Source organism: Salmo salar, chromosome ssa06, assembly GCF_905237065.1.
Source record: "Salmo salar chromosome ssa06, Ssal_v3.1, whole genome shotgun sequence".
Classification (NCBI taxonomy): domain Eukaryota; kingdom Metazoa; phylum Chordata; class Actinopteri; order Salmoniformes; family Salmonidae; genus Salmo; species Salmo salar.
In genome coordinates this window covers 6,383,195-6,403,165 of record NC_059447.1, presented here as the reverse complement: position 1 = coordinate 6,403,165, position 19,971 = coordinate 6,383,195, and the positions used below count along the sequence as shown (strand labels likewise).

The following is a 19,971-nucleotide window of genomic DNA, read 5'->3' as shown; positions in this document are numbered from 1 at the left end:
CCCCACAGAGCCCCAGCACAGCAACACAATTACACCCAACCAAATCATGAGAAAACAAAAATAATAATTACTTGACAAATTGGAAAGAATTAACAAAAAAACAGAGCAAACTAGAATGCTATTTGGCCCTAAACAGAGAGTACACAGTGGCAGAATACCTGACCACTGTGACTGACCCAAACTTAAGGAAAGCTTTGACTATGTACAGACTCAGTGAGCATAGCCTTGCTACTGAGAAAGGCCGCCGTAGGCAGACCTGGCTCTCAAGAGAGGACAGGCTATGTGCATACTGCCCACAAAATGAGGTGGAAACTGAGCTGCACTTCCTAACCTCCTGCCCAATGTATGACCATATCAGAGACACATATTTCCCTCAGATTACACAGATCCACAAAGAATTCCAAAACAAACCCAATTTTGATAAACTCCCATATCTACTGGGTGAAATACCACAGTGTGTCATCACAGCAGCAAGATGTATGACCTGTTGCCACAAGAAAAGGTCAACCAGTGAAGAACAAACACCATTGTAAATACAACCCATATTTGTCACGCCCTGGCCATAGAGAGGGTTTTGTTCTCTATTTTGGTTAGGCCAGGGTGTGACTAGGGTGGGCATTCTATGTCCTTTTCTCTATGTTTTGTATTTCTTTGTTTTGGCCGGGTATGGTTCTCATCAGGGACAGCTGTATATCGTTGTCTCTGATTGGGAGCCATACTTAGGCAGCCTGTTTTCCTTTGGGTTTTGTGGGTGGTTACTTTCTGTTTAGTTGATGTTCCTGACAGAACTGTTTGGCTGTTGTTCGTTTTCTTGTTTTGTTTAAAGTGTTCTATTAAAATTATTATGATGAGCACTCAACACGCTCCTCCTTGGTCTACTCCTTTCGACAGCCGTTACAGAACCACCCACCAAAAGAAGACCAAGCAGCGTGGATTGGAGTACCGGGGAGAAGGATGGACATGGAAGTCGGAACGTCGATTCTGGGAGGACAAGTTAAGGCAGCTACAGGAGCCTGAGAGGCAGCCCCCAAAAATATTTTGGGGGGGCACACAGGGAGTTGGGGTAAGTCAGGCAATAGACCTGAGCCAACTCCCCGTGCTTACCGTGGGGAGCGGTTGACGTGGAGAGCACCGCGCTATGCGGAAGTGCACACGGTCTCGCCCATTCGCACACACAGTCCAGTACATCTCCTAGGTCCAGCCTACCCTGTGCCTGTTCTATGCACAGCAGCCCTCACTCTCCAGCACAGCCCAGTTCGCCCTGTGCCAGCGCTTCGCCCGTGCCGGGCTACAGTGACAACTCAGCCAGGACGGGTTGTGCAGGCCGTGCGCTCCAGACCTCCAGTGCGTCTCCAGGACCCGGTCTATCCGGTGCCTTTGCCCAGAGCCAGGCCTCCTGCAAGTCTCCCCAGCCTGGTGAGTCCTGTGCCTGCGCCCAGAGCCAGGCCTCCTGCATGTCTCTCCAGCCTGGTGAATCCTGTGCCTGCTTCCAGAGCCAGGCCTCCTGCATGTCTCCCCAGTCTGGTGAGTCCGGTGCCTGCTCCCAGAGCCAGGCCCCCTTGCATGTCTCCCCAGTCTGGTGAGTCCGGTGCCTGCTCCCAGTGCCAGAGTCTCCCGCCTGTCCTGAGCTGCCAGAGTCACCCGCCTGTCCGGGGCCTGCAGCGAGGGTCCCCACTCCAGAGGCGCCACCTAAGTGGGCCAAGCCGAAGGTGGAGCGGGGTCCACGTCCCACACCAGAGCCGCCGCCGTAAGGAAGGCCCACCCGGACCCTCCCCTTTAGAGTCAGGTTTTGCGGCCGGAGTCCGCACCTTTTGGGGGGGTACTGTCATGCCCTGGCCATAGAGAGGGTTTTGTTCTCTATTTTGGTTAGGCCAGGGTGTGACTAGGGTGGGCATTCTATGTCCTTTTTCTATGTTTTGTATTTCTTTGTTTTGGCCGGGTATGGTTCTCAATCAGGGACAGCTGTCTCTGATTGGGAGCCATACTTAGGTAGCCTGTTTTCCTTTGGGTTTTGTGGGTGGTTACTTTCTGTTTAGTTGATGTTCCTGACAGAACTGTTTGGCTGTCGTTCGTTTTCTTGTTTTGTTTAAAGTGTTCTATTAAAATTATTATGATGAGCACTCAACATGCTCCGCCTTGGTCTACTCCTTTCGACAGCCGTTACAATATTTATGCTTATTTATTTTCCCTTTTGTTCTTTAACCATTTGTACATCGTTACAACACTGTATATATATATATACATAATGACATTTGTAATGTCTTTATTTTTTGGGAACTTCTGTGAGTGTAATGTTTACTGTTCATTTTATTGTTTATTTCACTTGTGTATATTATCTACTTCACTTGCTTTGGCAATGTTAACATATGTTTCACATGCCAATAAAGCCCCTTGAATTGAATTTATATACAGAAAGAGAGGGAGACACAGAAAGAGAGATACAGGAGAGAGACAGACAGAAACACAGAAAGAGAGAGAGAGAGACAGAGACAGAAACACAGAAAGAGAGAGAGAGAGTAGATAGATAGATAGATAGATAGATAGATAGCACTCCCAATGTATGTGTCCAAAAGATCCTGATGGAGGAACTACTTTAGGAGAGTCTTCCTGGATCTCTAGTGTTTGTTTCAAGTTTTAGAATTTATTTGTCAAGTTCACAGGATACACCAGGTGGAAACAGTGAAATGCTTACCTGCACTTTCCCAACAATGCAGTATTGAATTCAATCATTTCAAGTCAATAATATAGACAGAAAAACACGAGAAATACAAGAAATACTTCATATCAAATGTTATTGATTTGCGGGTGTTGCGAAATGCTTGTGTTTCTAGCTCCGACAGTGCAGTAATATCTAACAATTTCACAACGTATACCCAATACACATCTAAGTAAAGGAATGGAATTAAGAATATTTACATATATTTACGAGCAATGTTAGAGCGGCATAGACTAAGATACAGTAGAATAGAATACAGTATATACATATGAGATGAGTAATGTAAAATATGTAAATATTATTAAAGTGGCCAGTGACTTCAAGTCTATGTATATAGGCAGCAGCCTCTCTATGTTAGTGATGGCTGTTTAACAGTCTGATGGCCTTGAGATAGAAGCAGTTTCTCAATCTTTCGGTCCCCGCTTTGATGCACCTGTACTGAGGTGAACAGGCAGTGGCTCAGGTGGTTGTTGTCCTTAATGATACTTTTGGCATTCCTGTGACATCGGCTGTAGGTGTCACGGATGGCAGGTAGTTTGCCCACGGTGATGTGTTGGGCAGACCACACCACCCTCTGAAGATCCCTACGGTTGCGGGCGGTGCAGTTGCCGTACCAGGCGGTGATACAGCCCGATAGGATGCTCAATTGTGCATCTGTAGAAGTTTGTGAGGGTTTTATGGGCCAAGACAAATTTCTTCAGCCTCCTGAGGTTGAAGAGGTGCTGTTGCGCCTTCTTCACCACACTGTCTGTGTGGGTGGACCATTTCAGGTTGCCAGTGATGTGTTCGCCGAGGAACTTGAAGGTTTCCACCTTCTCCACTGTGGTTCTGTCAATGTGGATAGGGGGAGGGGGGGAGGTGCTCCCTCTGCTGTTTCCTGAAGTCCACGATCATCTTCTTTGTTTTGTTGACGTTGAGTGAGAGGTTATTTTCCTGGCATCACACTCCCAGAGCCCTCACCTCCTCCCTGTAGGCCGTCTCGTCATTGTGTAACGCCCTGGCCATAGAGAGGGGTTTTTAGTTCTCTATTTTGGTTAGGCCAGGGTGTTACATGGGTGGGCGTTCTATGTTTATTTTTCTATGTTGATTTGTTTCTTTGGTTGGCCGTGTGTGGCTCTCAATCAGGAACAGCTGTAGATCGTTGTTGCTGATTGAGAGTCATACATAGGCAGCCTGTTTTTCCTTTGGGGTTTGTGGGTGATTGTTTTCTGTTTAGTGTTATTCCTGACAGGACTGTTTGGCTGTCGTTTCTTTTCGTGTTTCGTTTGTAGTGTTCACTTTTATTGTAATTAAAAAAGATGAGCATTCATATTCCCACTGCGTCTTGGTCCACCTTTAACGACGGCCGTTACACATTGTTGGTAATCAGAAGTACTATATATTTAGTGTGTATCACATGTATGTGTTTGTAGTGTGTGTGTGTGTGTGTGTGTGTGTGTGTGTGTGTGTGTGTGTGTGTGTGTGTGTGTGTGTGTGTGTGTGTGTGTGTGTGTGTGTGCGTGCGTGTGTCCATGTGTGTGTGTGTGTCCGTGTTACCTGAGAGCACGGTGAAAACAGCAGCGAAGGCGTTGAGTTTAAGTCCATCGATGACGTTGCTGGAATGGAACAGCTCCAGACACATGAGACTGAACCCAACCACCAACAACATGATGTATAGTACCTCTGATACCACCGACAACCACAGGACTCCTGGAACACACACACGGACACACACACGGACACACACACACACACGGACACACACACACATGGACACACACACACGGACACACACACACACACAAATAATTCAACATTAAAAAAAGTGATCCTTTCTTGGCTAAATATATTCACGTCATCAAATAATTGATTAAAACACATTGTTTAGCTATGAAGGTCTATAGTAGACTCAACAGCACTCTGTCGGGTAGCACCATGGTGTAGCCAGAGGATAGCTAGCTTCTGTCCTCCTCTGGGTACATTGACTTCAATACAAAACCTATGTGGCTCATGCTCCTCACCCCCTTCCATAGACCTATGGTAATTATGACGACTTCCGGAGGACGCCCTCCAACCAATCAAAGCTAAAATGTTGTCCACCCAATCAGAGAATTAATCTAATACTATGCACGTTTTAGAAGCTTGGTGAGTTGTTGGATAGATGTTGATTTGAGATAGTGAGCTTTTTTGGGATATATTTTTATTCAAATTGTCACGACTCACCCACTACTCACCCACTACTCACCCACTACTCACCCACTACTGACTCACCCACTACTGACTCACCCACTACTCACCCACTACTCACCCACTACTCACCCACTACTCACCCACTACTGACTCACCCACTACTGACTCACCCACTACTCACCCCACTGCTGCAGACGTTACACAAATTAGTTTCTTCAAACTGCAGGATACGGAGGAAGTAGATTACATATTGTATGTTTATATGTTTTCTTGGTTTTAAAACTTTATTTTTGTGTTGAGTTAATGCAATTTATTTCAATTTGCCTTGCTAACTTTAGTAGCCACTAGTTAGCTAGCTACCAGAGTGCAGTTTTCTCTGCCAGAGTCACTAACACTAACGACAATGTAGTTGATTTCACTGCCCACATCGGATTCAAGCTTCTGGGAAAAAGCTGTATTGAATAAAGGTCTGCGTATTCAAACTGAGCAACACAACGAGAAGGTAAGAAGAAACAGGGATGTTTTCAAGCAGATGATCTACACCACTGCATTTTTAGCAACGTCAAAGTTGGCGTTGTCGTGCCTTTGGCATCATTAAAAGCGAAGACTGTTATTTTATCAAATCAATTCTCTGTAATTATTATTATGTGATTAAACTAATCATGTAATTGTAATTAACTAGGAAGTTGGGGCACCAAGAAAAATCTTCAGATTACAAAGTTATAATTTTACTAATATAACTCTTCAGATATTTTAATATCTGATCAATTAGTCTTCTTATTAATTAATTATTATTTACCTCACGTCAGTCTCATTCCAAACATCATAAATTGTTGGTTATCTGCACGAACCCAGCCTTATGAATTACCCATACACCAATTGGTTTAATCATTTATTTACTAACTAACTAAATATTCACAAAAATGCATAAACAAACAACAGTAGATATTGGTTACTAACAAAGGATAGGGAAGATTCCCCAGTGGGATAAGCCGATATGATGGCTTGGTGGACAAAGGGAAGGGGGTGAGGACTGAGAAAGAAGCGGGAAAGACAAAAGGGATCCCTACACACAGTTGATAATTATATTAAATGAAATGCTAATCCTTTGCACATGAACGCCCACTCATTCGGGAATAATTGCAATCAATATATGTTTACACCCATGTGTTGTTGTGATCTCTGTTGGAATCGCCAGTAAGTCTGCTGGAGAGTTCATCCGAGTCTCTTTCTGTTTCCCTGAAGATCAAAGTATTTTGTGGTTAGAATGGATACTTCAGAGTACCATTCAGAAATGTTTTTCATAGAATAGATGTTTCGGGAGTTGACGGTAATCGCATCCCAGGTTTACATAATTTTGAGCTGCAGACTAGTAATTAGTATCTAAGATTTGCTCTTATTCTGTAGGGATGGATAGAGTTTAACCATTTCCAGCCGTGTAGCCAATGCTCCACGTGGTATGGTTAGGAATTCAATAACTATTCACAATCACAGCTCACATTGTGGATTTGCATAGTCTTGGTACTCAAACCTGTGCCACATCAGTTTACACTGGGGTACGCGTGGTCTGAAGAGGATTTCCTCAGGAGGGGGTTTTATTCGTAACAATAGAAAAGGCACCAGATCATGTCTGTGCTCACGGGGACGGGCCAATGACTTAGTTAAACTTTACAGGGAATACAATTCTCTCACATTAAAGGTTTAACATCACATTACATCATTTCACAAATAGTTTCATCTTTACTCATTCATTTTATACATGAATTCGATGCAAACCTCATAATTGAGAAATGTACACATTCAGAGATATAGTTATGTGTGTCTTCCCCCTCTCTGAGGTCACCAAATGAAACACACTCGTCATACCCCTCCCTTAAGTGTCCACGGACCATTCCCACCTTCTCACAAGTGGACATTTTGCCACGTCATGACAGCGTTTAGGAGGCACGATTACTTGCTGAGCATATGGATGTTTCTACTGTCTTCTCTGGGATGTCGAAATCAATTCAGAATGATTGTCATGTGCCCTCTCATCCACCGGTGCATTTTCCTAGCTTTGGGATGAGAGTTGAATACATCTCTGATAGCATGGCGACAGACCAGGATACATTTTCCTAGCTTTGGGATGAGAGTTGAATACATCTCTGATAGCATGGGGACAGACCAGGATACATTTTCCTAGCTTTGGGATGAGAGTTGAATACATCTCTGATAGCATGGGGACAGACCAGGATACATTTTCCTAGCTTTGGGATGAGAGTTGATAGGCTGTACTGTGCTGCTTCTCCCCGACCTCATCACAGACAGTGAATCAGATATATGACGACATGACTCGTCAGTCAGTATTTTAATGACAGGAACACAAGACATACATCCCAAATGACACCCTTTATCTCTCTACATGGTGAACTACTTCTGACCAGGGTGTACCCTAATCCATTTAGACTTTAACCAATATGGGTCAAAAGTAGTGCACTATGTAGGGAACAGGGCTCTATAGGGCTCTGATCAAAGTAGTGCACTATATAGGGAACAGGGTGCCATTTGGGAGACATCCAAGGAGACGGGAATGAGAGGGCTCAGTCTGTCAATATACCCTAAGTAGCTGAGACACCTATAAAACATTTACTATCTCTGAATTCATTACATTAACAGGATAAACTGTGTGTGTGTGTGTGTGTGTGTGTGTGTGTGTGTGTGTGTGTGTGTGTGTGTGTGTGAGACAAAGCTTTTTAAAGTAACCAATCCAAGAGAATTAGTTCTGACGCACTCTTGTTCATGACGCACTCAGGTGGGGTCTAGTTGTCAGGAAACAGGTGGCCACGTTTTAAAAATCATCCCAAACAACAACAGTCATGGGAGGAGAAAACAATGACAGGGAAACATCAAAGTGAAGGAGACAGAACACACCAAACAGCTTGCTGATCCCAGACCAGATTTTATGTAAAACAGCTTGCTGATCCCAAACCAGATGTAAACGGTGAGAGTTCTTGATATTAAAAGAAGTAGTTGAGACCCTTTAACTCTACTAGGATGCCCCTCTGTACTAGGATGCCCCTCTGTACTAGGACGCCCATCTCTACCAGGACGCCCCTCTCTACCAGGACGCCCCTCTCTACCAGGACGCCCCTCTCTCCATAGTAAGGCTGTGTGTAACAGGGCTAAACAGGAAGACCTCTCTCTCTCTCTCGAATAGAGTAGACCTTACCGTAGTGATGAAAGCAGTATTAACCTGTTGGGACTAGGGGGCAGTATTTGCATGGCTGGATAAAAAACGTACCCGATTTAAACTGGTTACTACTCTTGCCCAGAAACGAGAATATGCATATAATTAGTAGATTTGGATAGAAAACACTCTAAAGTTTCTAAAACTGTTTGAATGGTGTCTGTGAGTATAACAGAACTCATATGGCAGGCCTAAACCTGAGAAGATTCCATACAGGAAGTGCCCTGTCTGACAATTTGTTGTCCTTCTGTTGCATCTCTATCGAAAATACAGCATCTGTGCTGTAACGTGACACTTTCTAAGGCTCCCATTGGCTCTCTAAAGCCGCCAAAAAGTGGAATGGGGTGTCTGCTGTCTCTGGGCGAAGAACAGCAGCAGAGTTTGTGAGTGGTCAGCCTGGGAACAGTGAGACTGAGATGCGCTTTCACAAGAATTCTCAATTTTTTCTTTCAGCCTTTAAATGAATACAACGTTGCCCGGTTGGAATATTATCGCTATTTTACGAGAAAAATAGCATAAAAATTGATTTTAAACAGCATTTGACATGCTTCTAAGTACGGTAATGGAATATTTTGAAATTTATTGTCACGAAATGCGCTCGCGTGTCACCCTTCGGATAGTGACCTGAACGCACAAACAAAACGGAGCTATTTGAATATAACTATGGATTATTTGGAACCAAAACAACATTTGTTGTTGAAGTAGAAGTCCTGGGAGTGCATTCTGACGAAGAACAGCAAAGGTAATCCAATTTTTCTAATAGTAATTCTGAGTTTAGTGAGTCCCAAACTTGGTGGGTGTCAAAATAGCTAGCCGTGATGGCCGAGCTATGTACTCAGAATATTGCAAAATGTGCTTTCGCCGAAAAGCTATTTTAAAATCTGACACCGCGATTGCATAAAGGAGTTCTGTATCTATAATTCTTAAAATAATTGTTATGTATTTTGTGAACGTTTATCATGAGTAATTTCATAAATTCACCGGAAGTTTTCGGTGGGTATGCTAGTTCTGAACATCACATGCTAATGTTAAAAGCTGGTTTTTGATATAAATATGAACTTGATTGAACAAAACATGCATGTATTGTATAACATAATGTCCTAGGAGTGTCATCTGATGAAGATCATCAAAGGTTAGTGCTGCATTTAGCTGTGGTTTTGGTTTTTGTGACATACATGCTTGCTTTGAAAATGGCTGTGTGATTATTTTTGGCAGGGTACTCTCCTGACATAATCTAATGTTTTGCTTTCGCTGTAAAGCCTTTTTGAAATCGGACAATGTGGTTAGATTAACGAGAGTCTTGTCTTTAAAATGTTGTAAAATAGTCATATGTTTGAGAAATTGAAGTTATAGCATTTTTGAGGTATTTGTATTTCGCGCCACGCGATTCCACTGGCTGTTGACTAGCGTGGGACGCAAGCGTCCCACCTAGCCCAGGGAAGTTAAACAGAGATGACCTTAGTGTAGGAATGAAAGCAGTATTAATCAGAGATATTACTCACTAATGTTCAGTCTATGGACAATAAAGTAGACAAGCTCAGGGCGAGGATCGCCTTCCAGAGAGACATCAGGGACTGTAACATACTCTGTTTCAAAGGATCATGGCTCCCTCCGGATACACTGTCCCTGTACATACAGCCAGCTGTGTTCTCAGAACATCGCGCAGACAGAGATAAACAACTCTCCGGGAAGAAGAAAGGTGGTAGTGTATGTTTCATGGTGTGATTGTCATAACGTACAGAAACTTAAGTCATTTTGTTTACCCAACCTAGAATATCTCCCAATCAAACACCAACCGTATTACCTCCCAAGAGAATTCTCTTCAGTTATAGTTACAGCTGTGTATATTCCCCCACAAGCTGATACCACAACGGCCCTCAAGGAACTACACTGGACTTTTTGCAAACTGGAAACCACATATCCTGAGCCTGCATTTATAGTAGCTGGGGACTTTAACAAAGCAAATTTGAGGAAAATGCTACCGAACTTCTATCAACACATTGACTGTAGTACTTGCGCTGGAAAAACACTTGACAACTGCTACTCCCTCTTCCAGGATGCCTACAAGGCCCTCCCCCACCCTCCCTTTGGCAAATCAGATCACAAGTCCATTTTGCTCCTCCCTTCCTATAGGCAGAAACTCAAACAGGAAGTACCCATGCTAAAGGTCTATTCAACACTGGTCTGACCAATCGGAATCCATGCTTCAAGATTGTTTTGATCACGCGGACTGGGATATGTTCTGGGTTGCCTCTGAGAAAAGCATGGACGTGTACACAGACACAGTGAGTGAGTTCATCAGGAAGTGCATAGGGGATGTTGTCCCATTGTGACTATTTAAACCTACCCAAACCAGAAACCGTGGATAGATGGCGGCAAAACTGAAAGCGTGAACTAACGCATTTAGCCACAGCGAGGTGACTGGGAACAGTCCAGTTATCTCCTTCATAAGACAATCAAACAGGCAAAATGCAATTCAACGGCTCAGACATGAGACGATTACAAAGGGAAAACCAGCCACTTCGCGGACACCGACGTCTTGCTCCCGGACAAACTGAACACCTTCTTCGCCTTCTTTAACAAACGGAACACCTTCTTTAAGGATAACAATGTGCTGTGGCCGATGTGAGTAAGACATTTAAGCGTGTTAACCCTCGCAAGGCTGCCGGCCCAGATGGTATACCTAGCCGCGTACTCAGAGCATGCGCAGACCAGCTGGATGGAGTGTTTACGGACATATTCAATCTCTCCCTATCCCAGTCTGCAGTCCTCACTTGCTTCAAGATGTCCACCATTGTTCCTGTACCCAAGAAAGAAAAGGTAACTGAACTAAATGACTATCGCCCTGTAGCACTAACTTCTGTCATCATGAAGTACTTTGAGAGGCTAGTCAAGGATCATATCACCTCTACCTTACCTGACATCCTAGACCCACTTCAACTCTCTCACCGCCCCAATAGGTCCACAGACGATGCAATCGCCATCATACTGCACACTGCCCTATCCCAAAAATGTTAGTCAATGCCACTCCGACATTTCTCGTCCTAATATTTATATATTCCTTAATTCCATTCTTTTACTTTAAGATGTGTATTGTTGTGAATTTTTAGATACTACTGCAGTGTTGGCGCTAGGAACACAAGTATTTCACTAAACCAGCAAAAACATCTGCTAAATATGTGTATGTGACCAATAACATTTGATATAGACACACATTGTTGAAACACCTCTGAGTCTCTAGTGCAGGGTCCCCAACTGGCGGCCAGCGGGCCAATCTGGCCCTTCAGTAATATTATCCCCCCTAAAATGAATTATTAATTTTCATAAGCTTCGTCTTCAGATGAGGAGTAAGAAATATTGGACCAATACGCAGCGTGGTAAGTGTCCATACTTATACTTTTATTTACTAAACGTGAACACTTAACAAAACAAACGACAGTCCTGTAAGGCTACCAGCAATACAAAGAAACAACAACCCACAAACGCAAGAGAAAATAAACCCATATAAATATGGCCTCCAATTTGAAGCAAATGACAACCAGCTGCTTCTAATTGGAGGTCGTTCCCAAAACTAACATAGAAATAGAACAACTAGAAATACAAACATAGAACAATACCCCCCAAAAAACGACAACACAAAACAAACACACCCCTGCCATGTCCTGACCAAACTACAATAATAAATAACCCCTTTTACTGGTCAGGATGTGACAGTACCCCCCCCCCTTCCCCCATCAAAGGTGCAGACCCCGGATGCACCTGAAACAAAAAAAACTAACACAATAACCCCAAAATAAAGGAAGGGAAGGGAGGGTGTCCACCGTCACCGACAGTTCCTGTGCAAACACACCCCCTTCCCCAATCCTCCCCCCTACGGAGGTGGCTCAGGTTCCGGCCCTAGTCCCCAACCTAACCTGTCCACCCCCACTGAAAGCTCAGGGCTGTAGCGCGTCGCTGGAGACCTCGGGCTGAGGCGCGTCTCTGGGAGCTCCGGACTGTAGGGCGACTCTGGCTGCTCCGGTTCCGGACTGAAGGGCGACTCTGGCTGCGCCGGTTCCGGACTGTAGGGGCGCACTACAGGCCTGGTACGTGGGGCTGGCTTTGGAGGCGCCAGACTGGTAACATGCACCTCAAGGCTAGTGTGAGGAGCAGGAACATGACATACTGGACTGGGCAGGCGCACTACAGTCCTGGTGCGTGGGGCTGGCTTAGGAGGCACCAGACTAGGGACACGCACCTCAAGGCTAGTGCGAGGAGCAGGAACTGGATACACCGGGTCTTGAACACGCATTAGAGGTCTGGAGCACACAACCCCTTCTGGCTGAGTGCTCAATATAGCTTGGCCATACTGAGGAGCTTCTACCGATCGCACCAGCCTTTGAATGCGTCTGGGCAATACAGTGCGCATTTCCGCATAGCTCGGTGCTTTCTTGATCCGTCGCTCACCGTAATAAGCACGGGGAGTTGGCTCAGGTCTCCATCCTGACTCTCGCACTTGCCTCTCGGCGCGTATAACGCCTCGTAATGGTGCTGCTCCGCCTTGGCTGCCTCCAGCTCCTCCTTAGGGCGCCGGTACTCCCCAGACTGGTGCCAAGGTCCTGCCCCATCCAGGATCTCCTCCCAGGTCCATGACTCCTTATAGCCCTCCTGCTGCTCTTTCCTCCGCTGCTTGGTCCTGGTTTGGTGGGTGGTTCTGTCATAAACTTCGTCTTCAGATGAGGAGTAAGAAATATCGGACCAATACGCAGCGTGGTAAGTGTCCATACTTATACTTTTATTTACTAAACGTGAACACTAAACAAAACAAGAACACAAACAACAGTCCTGTAAGGCTACCAGCTATACAAAGAAACAACCACCCACAAACGCAAGAGAAAATAAACCCATATAAATATGGCCTCCAATTAGAACCAACGAGAACCAGCTGCTTCTAATTGGAGGTCGTTCCCAAAACTAACATAGAAATAGAACAACTAGAAATACGAACATAGAAATACAAAACATAGAACAATACCCAAAACACCCCGACAACACAAAACAAACACACCCCTGTCATGTCCTGACCAAACTACAATAACAAATAACCCTTTTTACTGGTCAGGACGTGACATTAACATTTTGTTCATTTAAAAAAAATATATATATATATACTAATAAACTAATAAAGCAGGCAGCGGACCATTTTGTGGTGCTAAAACATAAAGCTGCAACTGCAGCACAACCAATAGGAGGTGAACAGCGCCTGGTGCTGAAAATATTGCTTACTTGTTATGCAAGTGTTGCCCAGCAACAGATGGAGAAAACCTACACCAATAGAGTAAGTCATTTCATCAATAATCTTCATTTCAATTTGACTTTACAAACAACAAGAGTGCTTAATTGAAGTCTATTTCTTCAGTGCGAAGGCCCATGTAAAATAACTTAACTGGCTGAGCTACGCTATGTGGCTGAACAGCATCTTTCACAAGACAACAACATGGCCTAATAGAAGAGGGATTTGTATTTATTTATTAGGCCGACTATTAGGCCAACTGGCCAAAAAGGTAGCATCCTACAAAGAACAATCATTTAAAGAAGAAAAAAATATATCTGTATCTGAATGTCTGTATTGGTATAGCCTGCTCCTGTACCGGCAGAACAAACAGAAAATACTGTCATCTTGACACCTAAATATTCCTGGATAAGCACTCATAATAATGTTAGTATTTACTAAATACAGTCATATAGGCCATTAAGTTATTTACTCAATGGGAAGAGTTGCATTTTCCCTCGGACACAATATTGTGGATGTCAGGTGAGATGAATGTGATGTTGATGCGCAGGCAGTCCTCGATTGACTTCTGTGAAAGCCGGTTCCTGTCGCGAGTCTTGATTGACTTCTGTGAAAGCCGGTTCCTGTCGTGAGTCTTGATTGACTTCTGTGAAAGACGGTTTCTGTCGTGAGTCTTGATTGACTTATGTGAAAGCCGGTTCCTGTCGTGAGTCTTGATTGACTTCTGTGAAAGCCGGTTCCTGTCGCGAGTCTTGATTGACTTCTGTGAAAGCCGGTTCCTGTCGTGAGTCTTGATTGACTTCTGTGAAAGACGGTTTCTGTCGTGAGTCTTGATTGACTTATGTGAAAGCCGGTTCCTGTCGTGACTCTTGATTGCGTTCAAAGTAGAAAATGAGGACTCGCAGGTGTAAGTCGATCCAAACAATGTCATCACATAAAATGCAAGTTTCTTTATTGTGTTGTATTCCTCTGAGCATGCCATCCAAAACGCACACAAGGACTCGGCACTCCTGGTTGCATCCCTGATTTGGCTCGATGTCTGGAATTCAATCATCTCAGTTTGAATTGCGGCCTCATCCAGTGAGGGTATAATTTTCTTAGCAAGGGAGGAGAATTCTCCACCTGGGCGGACTGTGAGATGGTCACGTACAAACGTCCTTGGCCAAGTCGTGCAGGCATGATGTAGTCTTCAAATCTGGTGGAGAAGTTGTCCCTCAGCTGCTTGATGAAATCTTCCATCAACTCTGTGACAATGCTGCGACCTGGTCCCTCTGCCTGTCTTTTCTTCAGTGTGCTGAAGTGCAGTAGTCTTCCAGATGACAAGTCCAAATCCAACAACTCAAGCTTCCTAGTAAAGGCCTCAAGTCCACAACTGTTTTCCCTCTTCCTTGTAACTGCAGATTTAACTCATTTAAGTGACAGAATATGTCAGCCCAAAAAACTGTGTGTGTAGCTTGCAGTTAACGCTTTAATTGTTCTGCGTCGGGCCTCTGTCTGGGGCGAGAAGGCCACTTTGAAAGTTCCATGCTTAGATTCATAGTGACGTCTGAGATTGAATTATTTGCAAACAGCCATATTTTCATTGCAAATAAGACACACTGGCTTGTCATTGTGAAAAGATGGAAAGATGAACACATATCTCTCTGTACACTCTTCCCTGAAACTTTTGATTTTCATTATCCACCTTTCTTTTGCTACTTTTTGAGGGTGACATGTTCTCTTGCTGTCAAGCTAATTGTTCTGAACGAATGTTGACATTAAAAAAAGTAGTGTTGACTACAGTAGGCTACATAGACCTGTTTTCCCCACCAATCAACGCACAGAGAAATATACAACAATAATAACTGAAAAGAGACATGGTGATTTTATGAGCATAATGAGATCAAAATGTGTATATTATTGTCACAGACTGTATTAAGTACTAATCAGACGTGTTAAAAATGTTATTTGATTTTCAGTGTAGGCCAATTAATTGTGCTAATATTATATACTAATTATGTTCTGGCCCACCGACTATTGGCTCAGAAAAAATGTGGCCCGAGGCCAAACCTAGCTGACAAACCCTGCCTCATTCATGAAATGAGTAGGTGTGTCCAAACGTTTGACTAGATACAGTACCAGTCAACAGCTGGGACACACCTACTCATTCCAGGGTTTTTCTTCATTTTTACTATTTTCTACATTGTAGAATATTAGTGAAGACATCAAAACTATTAAATAACACACATGGAATCATGTAGTAACCAAAAAAGTGTTAAACAAATCAAAATATATTTTATATTTGAGATTCTTCAAAGTAGCCACCCTTTGCCTTTATGACAGATTGACAGCTTGGCTCTTGGCATTGAGTTATTATTGAGTTATTTTGTAAGCAGTAAGGTACAGTAGCTTTATATTTCAACAATGCCCAGTTCACTAGGAAATGTCTGTTTGGAAAAGTTAATTTATTCAAGCTAAATTAGCCTTTTACCTCAGAGGGGTAAGTTGTTTAGGTTTACGTGTAATCATAACACTCAGGAGATAGAAGTTCTGCTCATTTCATTTCATTCAATTTGAAGTTGTATTTGTTCATATTTCCCACAGTGTCGGCGCTCCGTGTGTCGGTGTGGTTGTGCACCTTTGCGAAACGCTAAACGTTGTTGCTGCTAGTCGACAAATTCCAATCAAGTTGATCATTGTTAAAAGTGATCCCTATATTGAATGTGCACAGTACATGGAAGTGAAGACGTCTGTTTTGGACAGAAGATTATATCATGTGGTAAATAGGAGAATGCCAGTTGCAGTATGCATCAGTCTGTTTCTGTTTTCATGTGGCCCTGCTTTATTCTGGACCTGGAGGATAGCTATGGGCCCGTTTCAGAAGGCCATTCAGTGGTGAAGCTGCTTCAGCCTGGTTCAGCTCACCTTTAACTCCTATAGAAGGCCATTCAGTGGTGAGTCTGCTTCATCCTGGTACAGCTCACCTTTAACTCCTATAGAAGGCCATTCAGTGGTGAGTCTGCTTCATCCTGGTACAGCTCACCTTTAACTCCTATAGAAGGCCATTCAGTGGTGAGGCTGCTTCATCCTGGTACAGACCACCTTTAACTCCTATAGAAGGCCATTCAGTGGTGAGTCTGCTTCATCCTGGTACAGCTCACCTTTAACTCCTATAGAAGGCTGTTCAGTGGTGAGGCTGCTTCAGCCTGGTACAGACCACCTTTAACTCCTATAGAAGGCCATTCAGTGGTGAGGCTGCTTCAGCCTGGTACAGACCACCTTTAACTCCTATAGAAGGCCATTCAGTGGTGAGGCTGCTTCAGCCTGGTACAGACCACCTTTAACTCCTATAGAAGGCCATTCAGTGGTGAGTCTGCTTCATCCTGGTACAGCTCACCTTTAACTCCTATAGAAGGCCATTCAGTGGTGAGGCTGCTTCAGCCTGGTACAGACCACCTTTAACTCCTATAGAAGGCCATTCAGTGGTGAGGCTGCTTCAGCCTGGTACAGACCACCTTTAACTCCTATAGAAGGCCATTCAGTGGTGAAGCTGCTTCAGCCTGGTATAGCTCACCTTTAACTCCTATAGAAGGCTGTTCAGTGGTGAGGCTGCTTCAGCCTGGTACAGACCACCTTTAACTCCTATAGAAGGCCATTCAGTGGTGAGGCTGCTTCAGGCTGGTACAGACCACCTTTAACTCCTATAGAAGGCCATTCAGTGGTGAAGCTGCTTCAGCCTGGTATAGCTCACCTTTAACTCCTATAGAAGGCTGTTCAGTGGTGAGGCTGCTTCAGCCTGGTACAGACCACCTTTAACTCCTATAGAAGGCTGTTCAGTGGTGAGGCTTCTTCATCCTGGTACAGCCCACCTTTAACTCCTATAAAAAGCTGTTCAGTGGTGATGCTGCTTCAGCCTGGTACAGACAAATCCCAGACCTAGGGCCTTAGCACACACACATACACCCACACAAACATACAACCACATTACTCACCTCTCTCTGAGGCCGGAGCCAGATCAATGAAGCTACGGCACTTCTCACCTGAGAGAGAGAGAGAGAGGGGGGGGGGGTACAAGGGCATGAATATCTGTTAACATAAAGAATTTAAACTAATTAAAACCTAAAACTGACCCGACCTACACTACACCTCTCTCTTAGGATTTTATTCTCCATAGACAACAAAACCTAGTAAATAGTCTCAGGATATGACTCTCCATAGACAACAGAACCTAGTAAATAGTCTCAGGATATGACTCTTCATAGACAACAGAACCTAGTAAATAGTCTCAGGATATGACTCTCCATAGACAACAGAACCTAGTAAATAGTCTCAGGATATGGCTCTCCATAGACAACAGAACCTAGTAAATAGTCTCAGGATATGACTCTCCATAGACAACAGAACCTAGTAAATAGTCTCAGGATATGACTCTCCATAGACAACAGAACCTAGTAAATAGTCTCAGGATATGGCTCTCCATAGACAACAGAACCTAGTAAATAGCCTCAGGATATGACTCTCCATAGACAACAGAACCTAGTAAATAGTCTCAGGATATGACTCTCCATAGACAGTACAAAACACAGTAAAGAGTTTAAATATTAAAAGGCTAGGATTCTATCTGATTGTGTTTTGTCAGCTATGTACCTTTTAAAGGCAATGTTCCCTGGAGACCGCATTCACAGTAAATGCTGCATATGTCGGCTCATTCGGGAGTTATTTTAAACGGAGCGTAGCTGACAAAGCGCAATGGAATTAAATCCCAGGCCTTATTCTCCATAGACAACAGAACATAGTAATTCCTTTTAAATGGCACGAAGCTGACAAAGTGCAATGGGATTAAATCCCAGGCCTTATTCTCCATTGACAAATCAACATAGTACATAATGAAAAGTCTTAGCAAACACTTGTGGAGGACAAAGCCTAGGACAGATTGTTTGGGGAGTCAGAAGAGTTTCAATTCAGATTTTTAAATAACTTTTTAAAGAAAGGGATATTGTTAACAGCAAAGAGAGCAGCTGGAATTAAATCTGGATGAATGGACTGGATGGAAAACACTGTGAACATTAGACTGGAAAAGGGTGTGTGTGTGTGTGTGAGAGAGAGAGAGAGAGAGAGAAATACATTATTTCCCAGTTGAAGGTGAAACTCCTTCTCTTTTGTGGATAACACATCCACACTATCTCCCCCCTCACTTTCCAAGATGTAGAACACCCAATTAAACATGTGTGTGTTAGTGATTGTGTGCATCCATGTGTGAGAGAGGGAGAGTCACACACAGACATACTCGCTGCAATAAGGTTCCCTCTCTCTCTCTCTCTCTCTCTCTCTCTCTCTCTCTCTCTCTCTCTCTCTCTCTCTCTCTCTCTCTCTCTCTCTCTCTCTCTCTCTCTCTCTCTCTCTCTCTCTCTCTCTCTCTCTCTCTCTCTCTCTCTCTCTGATCCTAGATCTGAGCTGATCCTAGTACTGAGCTGATCCTAGATCTGAGCTGATCCTAGACCTGTCTATAGGTAACTTGTAAAAGTATAGTAGCTTGTAAACATTTCTGGAAGTTAATCACTAATGGAATAGGTTGATCTAATGGACCGAGCTCCTTATGGGTTCATTAGTTAATTGATGGTCGTTATGGAGGTTCGTTAAACGGTAACAGCTCTGTCTGTCATCCCTGTAGGATGTGATCGTTCCTCTCTCTCTCTCAACGGGCACACACACACAGGGCTGGCACAGTTACCATAAAAAACATAACCAACGGTTAAAGATGATTACCGTATAACAACATAACCAATGTTTAAGGATGATTAAAGTTTAACAACATAACCAACAGTTAAGGATGATTACTGTATTACAACATAACCAACGGTTAAGGATGATTACTGTATAACCATGTAACCAACGGTTAAGGATGATTACCGTATAACAACATAACCAACGGTTAAGGATGATTACCGTATAACAACATAACCAACGGTTAAGGATGATTATTGTATAACCATGTAACCAATGTTTAAAAATGATTACCATACAACAACGTAACCAATGTTTAAATATTGACAACACTATCTAGCTACTCCCCCCCTCACTGACCTGATATTGACTACACTATCTAGCTACTTCCCTATCCTCACTGACCTGATATTGACAACACTATCTAGCTACTTCCCTATCCTCACTGACCTGATATTGACTACACTATCTAGCTACTCCCCCCCCTCACTGACCTGATATTGACAACACTATCTAGCTACTCCCCCCCCCTCACTGACCTGATATTGACAACACTATCTAGCTACTTCCCTATCCGCACTGAACTGATATTGACAACACTATCTAGCTACTTCCCTATCCTCACTGACCTGATATTGACTACACTATCTAGCTACTCCCCCCCCTCACTGACCTGATATTGACTACACTATCTAGCTACTCCCCCCCCCTCACTGACCTGATATTGACAACACTATCTAGCTACTTCCCTATCCACACTGACCTGATATTGACAACACTATCTAGCTACTTCCCTATCCTCACTGACCTGATATTGACAACACTATCTAGCTACTTCCCTATCCTCACTGACCTGATATTGACAACACTATCTAGCTACTTCCC

The 19,971-nt window shown here is 43.7% G+C and overlaps 1 protein-coding gene across 1 annotated transcript in view; it reads right to left on the bottom strand.

Moving 5' to 3' along the window:
* LOC106596073 (germ cell-specific gene 1-like protein) overlaps positions 1 to 4,401 on the bottom strand; it is a 41,668-nt gene extending 37,267 nt beyond the window's left edge. The window contains exon 1 of the mRNA XM_045719668.1: positions 4,253 to 4,401. Within this exon, the coding sequence (XP_045575624.1) occupies positions 4,253 to 4,364 (112 nt within the window). The 5' untranslated portion in view covers positions 4,365 to 4,401. The remainder of the gene's footprint in view (positions 1 to 4,252) is intronic.
* Positions 4,402 to 19,971: the final 15,570 nt, after the last annotated feature.